Source organism: Nelumbo nucifera, chromosome 1, assembly GCF_055504915.1.
Source record: "Nelumbo nucifera cultivar China Antique chromosome 1, China Antique-T2T, whole genome shotgun sequence".
Lineage (NCBI taxonomy): Eukaryota > Viridiplantae > Streptophyta > Magnoliopsida > Proteales > Nelumbonaceae > Nelumbo > Nelumbo nucifera.
This window is the reverse complement of record NC_142649.1, coordinates 204,699,052-204,708,043: the sequence shown is the minus strand read 5'-3', so window position 1 is coordinate 204,708,043 and position 8,992 is coordinate 204,699,052. Positions and strand designations below refer to the sequence as shown.

The 8,992-nt window shown below is 38.1% G+C and overlaps 1 protein-coding gene across 20 annotated transcripts in view; it reads left to right on the top strand.

Annotated features, from left to right (window-relative positions):
* The window catches only part of LOC109115614 (uncharacterized), a 29,044-nt gene extending 27,701 nt beyond the window's left edge, over nucleotides 1-1,343 (top strand). For all 20 annotated transcript variants that reach the window (XR_016080955.1, XR_016080957.1, XR_016080956.1 and 17 more), the window contains one exon: nucleotides 340-1,343. Coding sequence is in view for 2 of the 20 variants with exons in the window: in XM_088895912.1 (XP_088752038.1) it covers nucleotides 340-350 (11 nt within the window). In the remaining 18 variants the exon portion in view is untranslated. The remainder of the gene's footprint in view (nucleotides 1-339) is intronic.
* The last annotated feature ends 7,649 nt before the right edge of the window (nucleotides 1,344-8,992 follow it).

Here is an 8,992-nt window from a genome sequence, read left to right as displayed (position 1 = left end):
GTGAGTACCAATAAGCTTACAAGTTTAACTGCTTTTTAGGGTTTTAACAGGAGGAACAGCTTTTTAAGATTTCTTTTTTCATGTTTTTAGTGCTTTATATTTTTATTTTTTAAACTTCCACCCTCACTGTCCTTCCTATCACTAAACATTCTCTTTGGGTCATAAATCATATTCATAGTTTCCTGATTATATTGTTTGATTTCTTTCTACACTTCCCCTTGTCCATTGACATCTTTAACTTTGCATAGCACATCACTTAGTAATGTTAATTCACCAGGTTTAGATATTTTCCCTGTTTCCTGGTTTTGAGCATTTGTTCCCTTTTGGACTTGGTTTCAGGGTTTCATTGAGGGTTTCTGTGCTTAGGCAACTTTCCAAAAACTTTGCTCAACTCAATGGAGCTCTTCTTTTAGCATGTTCAAGGAAGCCATTGACAAAAAAAAGTGCAAATAGGAAATTGGTTTATGTTGTTTTTGGAGACCACATACTCATGTGGTATTGAAATGACAGCCGAGTTTTCCTCGGGATGCAACAGCTATAAATCAATGGTGGTTATCCAAGCTGCAAGAGTACAAGGAAACAATGAAGCAGAAAATGAAGCTTTTGACCGTCACATGCATAATGCTGGTTTACTGGAGGAAGCATTTCTTCTAAATTCTTCACTGGGAGAATCCAGAACAGATGCACTGTCTGAAGTGGAATCTGCAATTCTGCATCTGCTTCTGGTGAAATGTATGCTAGGAGGTTGATCTTAGGGTCTGAAATAAAGCTGAGGTCAAACTCAGAGAGATCAGATGGCATCAGAGAAACTTGTCGATCAGGGTCTCAGGAAGTTGCACAAATGGGAGTTTGGATATAAGGAGCACCTACCAATGCTCAACACCTTGGATGGCCAGGAGCCTAAAAAATCAGCGGAAAAAAAAAGAATTGATGTCCTGAGAGGGCATTGGCAACAAGTGATCTTGTTGATAAATTGAATAAATCTCACAATGAGGAAGATCTGAAGTCCTTGGAGATGAACTCCAAGTTGTTTAATCAGCATCAGGAAGTATGGATGTTGAGATATCAGAGTAGATGACTGCTGAAGATGTTTAATCAGATTATTCCTTTCCTAATTATTTAATACAGTTGAAAACAATCAAGAAACGCACCAAAGTTTGGATGCACATTTTTCTTCTCTTGATCAGATAGAAGATCTTTGATTGAGTTTAGCTAGGTAAAAAATCCAGGAGTTAAAGTAAATAGGAGATGACTGCTGAAGATGTTTAATCAGATTACTCTTTTCCTAAATTATTTAATACAGTTGAAAATAATCAAGAAACGCTACAAAGTTTGGATGCGCATTTTTCTTGTCTTGATTCAGATAGAAGATCATTGTTTGAGTTTAGCTATGTCAAAATCCAGGGGTTAAGCAGATAGGAGCTGGTTCCATACCCCAAGGTCCGGTGGTTGGACAGCCTCTCAATATGAACAAGTGATCCCTTGTTAATTTTTTTATCACGAGGATCAAAGTTTTGGAAGGTTTTCTGAGGCAATGAGACTAGTGCCCACCCATTCACTGTATGAGTGTATTAAATGAAAATTTGGTAAGAATCTCAGGTGGAATAAAAATTCACCTGGTTGGAGTTCCTCATATTAGATCTTCTAGATGCCAATTTTCCAAAGATCACTCGTTAATCTTACAACTAGGCATCCAAGTTTAGTCACATCTCTTTCCTGTTGTGTGCACATGACAACCCTCCACCTCACCCACCCCTACCTAATAAACTTGTACACGATTTAATGCCCGCTCCATTGTTATTGTTAACGTTTACCCAGATCTAGCAGGCAAGGATTAAAATTTCATCACGTATCGGCCTGCATTGGCTGGTATGTATCATATCCCGATACGCTCTTACAGGGGGTGTTTTGGATCGGTGAGTGGTTCAGGGGGTAGATTGGCTTTAAACCTGCCCTTCTGAACCAGATTAAAAAAAAAAAAACATAAAAAAGAGTACCGACAGGCGGATACCGGCATATCGCCCTGTATAGATATTTTGAAACTTGCTAGCAGGGGTTTCAGTGATTTTCACTTTTACATTGATTTCCCGTTATTTTGGATTTGGACTGAAATAATTGACCCTTTATAAAATTCTAGAAGGTAGCCTCATGCGGTGGATGTGGATCCAGATTTGCCTTCCTGTGGCCTCTCTGGTTGCACGAACGAACGAATTCCAATAATGCTTAATGGAAAATGAACGAGCAAGTTGGTCATTTTGTAATTTTTTTTTTCCAATGTTATTGAGTTACACGAGTTCTCTGATCAGCATTTCCGAGTGGTTGAATGCTAGCTCTGGACTATTAAATTTCTAGAGAAAGAATTTAAGGGGTGGGCTTAGTCAGAAAGCCCCGGACGGTTTCCATTGGTCAAGACCCAAAATACACTTGTGCGTGAATTTCTAAGTTTGACTTTCAAAGGGCAGCTTAAGAGGGGTCAAAAAGCTCAACTCAACCGAGAGGCAGGTCCTTTGCCTTTAGGCCAAGTGAGGAGGGTCAACACACAGAAAGAGACTCCCAAATAGCCTCCTATTCAAAATTATTTGATGTCAATCTCACATGTTCTCCTATCTTTTAAGAAACCTCAGCAATGAAATGGAATGTGTGGTTTTCAAGTGATATCATGCCTCCCATCTCTCTCAGAGCCTCTCCATCATTTAAAATTGGTTATTTTTAGGTCAACTTTTTTAGGGTTTTCATGGATTACAAAGTTATCTTTCAAACAAAGTCATTTTGGTTTAGATGGATTGGTGGTGCACTCATGAAAAAGAATCCTATCTGGTTTTAATTTTAAACTTTAAAGGCACATACTATTATGACGACTGAATTCCATCTTTCTTCTAATTTTCTAAAGCTCCTTTAAACCATTTGCCTTGGTGGGTTGTCTTGAAATGTAGTGCTTTGTTGCTTTATTCGCTTCATGCTCCTAATCTTCCACCTTTCTTGGTGGACTTCTTTTCTAGGCCATTCTCCTCCTTTCAAACAAGGCTAGCAAACAGTAACACAATTCCATGACTTCTGGTTCTGGTTTATTCTAGACATCTAACTCTTACTTTTCAGGGGCTTTCTTCTCTTGATCAATTACATTAATGTCTTATTGATGATCTCAACTTTGATTTAGTTCAAGATTCTTTCTAGCTATCTAGTTTGGTTTTTGATGAATGAGGACATGACTGACAAAGGTAACAAATAATATATTCTTTCTTAAATAGCCAGATTGATTAATAATAAAGTGCAAATCAACTACAGAAAAATCATCTCTCAAAGAAAGATATGTCAGCTTACTCGGTGGATAAGTCCAGGGTGTATTGATAAAACAACGCATTAACCCCTTACCCTCTTGTCTGAAAAAAAAAAAAAAGAAAAACTGGTTCATATCCTTGTCAGGCTTTTTGGCATCTATGTAGAACATTGAAGCACAATCTTCTAGGAAAGTACAAAGAAAGAGAGTAAAAAAAAAAAAAAAAGAGAAAGGACTACTTGATGAACACATCCCTCGTGAAAAATCCATCTAGAAACCTATTTGATTCAAGTCTGGCTGATGGATGATATACATCATTTTTTAGGTCAAGTCTCAAATAGAAGTTGATAAATCACATGATATCGGTGGGTTTTTAACTCTTTTTTTTTTAAAAAAGGACGGATGATCATTATTAGTGTCCCAATTAACAACAGAGGAAAACAACTAGCATTCTAGACAGGGAATCAATGAGTCATGCTTCCTCTTCTCTGCTTTCTTTTCTTCTTTTCTTTGGGTTATTTCTTTTTCATCTTTGCATATGAAGACAGACATCTATACATATCCTCCATTACAGCAACTATTCCCTCTGAAAGAAAAAAAAGTCTCTCTCTCTCTCTTCATGTGTCGGTGCTGTAGTAAATCTCTGCCAGGGTCATGGCTGCATGTCAAGTACCACTGTTTCTACCCTTTTTTGGGCAATGGGTGGAGATTGGACTCCTAGGGTCCAACATGATGGCTAACCCAAATGCTCCTAATGTGGCCTTCATCAGCCTAGCATTGACAATGACTTAAACATGGTGGAACAATGTTGGTTTTGGGAAATTCTAGCAGTACTTTTGTGGAGATAGTCCAAACGAAACACGGCCAAATTTCAACTGTGTGTTGCCTTGAATGGTCCCAACTAGGGTTTAAAACTTCTTTAACCTACAAATTTTGTCCATTCTAAACCATGGCCTAAGATAATCCAACTTAATAATTTATTCTAAGCCCCATGAAAAAACTGAGATGATTAATGCTTTGTCGGCACGGTTCAGATTGATTCATCTGATGGGTTCGAGGAAAATAGTTGGAGCTCATCCATATTAGATGAACAGGTCCAGACATGAGGTTCCAACCTCTCTGTAGGATGTTGCAGGTGTCAAAGTGTGGCTGCCTGAACTTTTCTGGAGGGATGGACCCCCTGAGATCACCTTCTTATTTCTGAGTAATATTTGCTGTGCTTAATGAATCCCAAATCTTGTAGCTTATCCGTACTTAAAAATTTTTGGGTGGTAGCTATCTGCTATCCTCAATTATTAATGAAATGTTAATGAATACAGGTGGATTATAGACATCAGATTGGGCTTTTAATATATTTTCAAAATTTCAATCCATTATAGAAAGGTGGGTGGGTAATGGGTTGGTCTTTGCCTCTCCCAAGAGATAAAAAGAAAGAAAATATTTAAGGGAATCAAGTGGCAGTGGTGAAGTTGTTTGGACAAAATACCAAAAAAGAAAATAAAGGAAAGGACTTTAGGGGTGAGGGGGTGAAAATTGAGATTGTAAATATATAGAGATGTGCATAGAATATCCTCCTTGGAGGAACATGCTGTGTGCAAGTGTTGTCGGCATTTTTCTTTTTCTAAAGGCATTAATATTGATACCCAAGCAGAGAAGACTTGGTATCCTCTACTCAATTAATCTAGAGAAAGAAAGAGAGGGACAGACAGATGGATGGATAGAGGGAGAGGTCAGAGCGATTCGTGGCAAAGAAAGAAAGCAACATGAGAGTAAGTATGACGAATAATGCCGTTGGCTTGGTATGGGAAAGCCACCCTCCTCTGTATATTTATATTTCTAGAGAGAGAGAGAGGAGAGAGGAGAGAGGAGAGAGAGATGACCTAACCCAACAAGAGAGGAGACTAGGAGAGGATATATAGTTGGGCTTCATCTCTGATCACTACTCCCAAACCGCCATTGAGAGAATAAGAGAAAAAGTTGACCACCCGCACTAGCTTTCCAACAAAGAGAACCCACCTTTTGATTTTGGCTTTGGGAGATGAGTACAAGCTAATTAAGTCTAATCCACCATGATTAAGCTTATAATTATATATATGAGAGAGAGAGAGAGGAGGTTGGATAGAGCATATGGCACAACTAGGCAGCTTTTATTATTAAAACACATCTGACGTGTCATGGAATAGAGCTTAACCAGGATGGTAATTCTTGACCCGCTAATATTTTCTTAATGCGGGTAATCGGGATTGACCCGCTAATATTTTCTTTGAAGGAGACTCAAATTTGAGCCAATTTACACCTGACTTTGGTCTGTTAGGTAAGGGTACCATTACTTCTACGCGTATTACCAAGTCAACAGAGACCGTTAAAGTCATGGGCCTGAATCATGACCCGGCCGGTTTTCCAGCCCATCATAATTTCTTGTAGACCTGGCAATTGGGTTGGGTGGGTCGGGTTCGAGTTGGGTCAAGGTACTTCGGGTTGATTTTGAATCGAGTTGAATTTTGGGTTAGGTTGTCAAATGCTAGACCCTAATCTTTAATATTCGGGTTAGGGTTGACCCATGGGTCAACTTGGGTAATCCCAAAAATAATTGAAATTTAAAAAAAAAGGAAAATTACATGAAAAATATCAAAATTAGAAGAATTAACCTTAAAATTCCAAATATAAAATAAAAAACTTGAACATTTAACAATTTAAAAAGTAAACAATAAAAAATAGAGACTAAATAGAAAAAAAATTAAAGAGTGAAAACTTCTAACAATGCATAAACAATCCCAATTAGACTTGACAATTGGTCAGCAGGTTGACCTATGACCCAACCCAATCCAACCCAATTTTTTGGGTCGGGTCATTTTTACATCCGGGTAACTAAATATGAGACCCTGACCCTGTTTTTTCAGGTTAGGTTGGATCGAGTTCGTGGATTGGATCAACTTTTTGCCAAATCTAATTTCTTGCTTTCGGATCTGCCGATTCAGCAAATGCTATCTTGATTTGCATTCTTATCGGGTTTGTCTGCACTGTTGCCGGGTCCAACCCCAACCCGATTTCATTTTTTTTGGAAGGACAGAAGAGAGAGAGAGAGGCAAGGTGAATAAGAACATTGATTGATGCGTACCATATTTTTGTACTGATACGTGTGTATCAATGTGCCCACAAGCCACATGTGTACGGCACATGTAGATATGTGTGTTATTTCATATTTGCATAGTAAAGAAAGTATTATTTGGGTCCTAGGGTTAGATGTCATGTGGGCATAGGGTATTCCTTTAATAAACTAGGCCATTTCTTGTGCCTTAATCATGGAGTTGAGAGATGGAAAAGAGGTGGGTTGTTGTGTCCTCCATGGGTGAACTGTTATAACTTGGAGAAGTGTGAAGAACCCAGGAAGAGAACAAATTAGAGGAGAGCCATTTGCTCAAGGAACGTGGGCTGTTTACAATTCAAAGCATGACAAAGAGAGAGCTGCATGTGATGGGAGGTTGGAAAAATATCTTACTAAGTCCTGATCACAAAGTAAGATCACTGAGAATCTATTTAAGTAAGAAATTGGGAATACCCACTACTGATATTGAAGTAAACCAATCCCCCCTTTTCTCTCTCTGTCTGTCTCATGTACACAATCTCTCACCAATTTTCTTTTTTCTAATCTTTAGTTTCTTATGCAGTTAAGTTAGGTGAAAGGGGGCTTGATTTGAATCTGGGATATGCCAAGGCTATGGAGATGAGGGGGGCATGATGGCATCAAGAGAGGGCAAGAGGCAAGGCAACGTGGAGGCAAAGGAAAGGAATCCTGACACCATTGCTTGAGGGTTGCACCAAGAGAGAGTTCCATAGAATTCTTAATAATGTTTGTTGGGGTGGAGAAATTGTAAGGGGGGGAATGCATGAATTGACCCAATTCACAAAAAAGAAAATAGTCAGCAGATAAGAATCACTCACATTTTATCTCCCTTTTCCCTTTGGGGATTTATATCAAACACCTTTCTGATTTGCTTGGTCTCATTGGAGGACCCAAATGGGTTTTAGGGTTCACGCTTTCTATGGCAGTTAAAAGTGTCGTTTACCCATTTTCATTAGAGTGTGAAAGTGATGCCTAAGGAAACCCACTTTAAATTATTTTGAACCAAATAATGGTAATTAGGTATCTCTCTTTTCCCCCATTCTTCCTTGAACATATATGTGACAATTCAACAAGAGTTACTTAAAATTGTTGATATCACATGAGACTGGTGTATAGAGTGGGGGACTCTTTGTTTGAAGCAGTCTTCTTGACTTACTTGGATAAAGCAGAAACTGTACTACCATGTGTCCTCATCCAAGAGATCATCTCTATATATGGCAGATACAGACCCACGTAAGGAAAGTTGATTTATTCTATCAAAAAAGGGAAATTTGATTTAATGGGATAGTTGTTAACCAATGGATTTCTTCATATATTGTCTCTGTGGACCATGTATTATTTATTACCCCCCTCACCCCACCTTTTTTTTTTTTTTGCTTCCTTGCAATGCAAACGAATTCATTCAATAGATCAGATGGTCAGGATCATTTGATGACATTGATTTTTGGCCTTAGCTAAGATGGGACCCACTGAATAGTGTGCATCACACATAGTCACTTTTTTGCTTTGTCTTGTTGCACTTCTTCTTTAGGCCTAGCTAAGACAATCTCAACAGGAATTAGGTTTATCTATTCCCATCATCCCTTATTTTTCTATTGCAACCTAAATTATTGTTTACCAGAAGTTGGTCTCCCTCCATCTCTCTTTCTTTCTCTTTGGCAATTGAAATTAGAAAAAAATAAAATCAAGGGTTTTGTCTGTGTATTTGTTTAATCTTAATCTAATCACATCCATCAATACTTAAAAACAAATGTTCTTTTTAAGAAAATGACCCAAACCAAACATGTCACACTTAACCCATTTGAAAATGACTCAGATAAATTGATGATCATCATTTCATCAGCCCCTTGGAAGAAAAAATCAATCCAAAGTTCCAAACAAGAGATCCAAAAAGGACGAAAACTAGGGGAAATAAAGAGAGGGAAGAAAAAAGAAATAGATTTCATCATCAAGCATAATTATATAAAACCAACAACAATGGAAAAAAAGGGGGAAAATGAAATAATATCTCACGTATTATATATATAAGGCAATGGAGAGTATAATTTTCACTTTCACTTTTTTACTTTTCACAAGCACCGTTCTCGTAGTGAAAAAAGCAAAGAAAAGATGCCAAGATTTTTTTTCCTTAGTATCGTTTGATTCTACCACCCAATAATAAAAGAAAAGAAGAGATTGAGAGAGATGGAGAGAGAGAGGTGATTGTTTGATTGTTTCTTAGTGTGCTTGGTCAGTCAGTCGTGTGTGTGGACGCGTGAACGTTATTAATGCGTCCCGCTTCCCTAAAAGAACACCCAATAATAAGTGTTTTTTTCTTCTTCTTTTTTCTCTCTGTCAAGTGTGGGAGAAAGAATCCAGAGAGAAACAGAATCCAGACTCCAGAATAGAAAGAGAGAGAAAGAGAGGGAGAGAGAGAGAGAGGATTTCAGTGATTTCACGTTCCCAGTTTCACACACGGCTCCTATAGGAATTCAAACAATTATTAAGGTGCTGATGTTTCCCCGTGCGTACTGCGCCACCTGAAAAGGCAGGTCACGAATTAAGGCCTCAATCACCTAACTAAAATAGTAAAGCTGTGAAAGGGAGAGCAC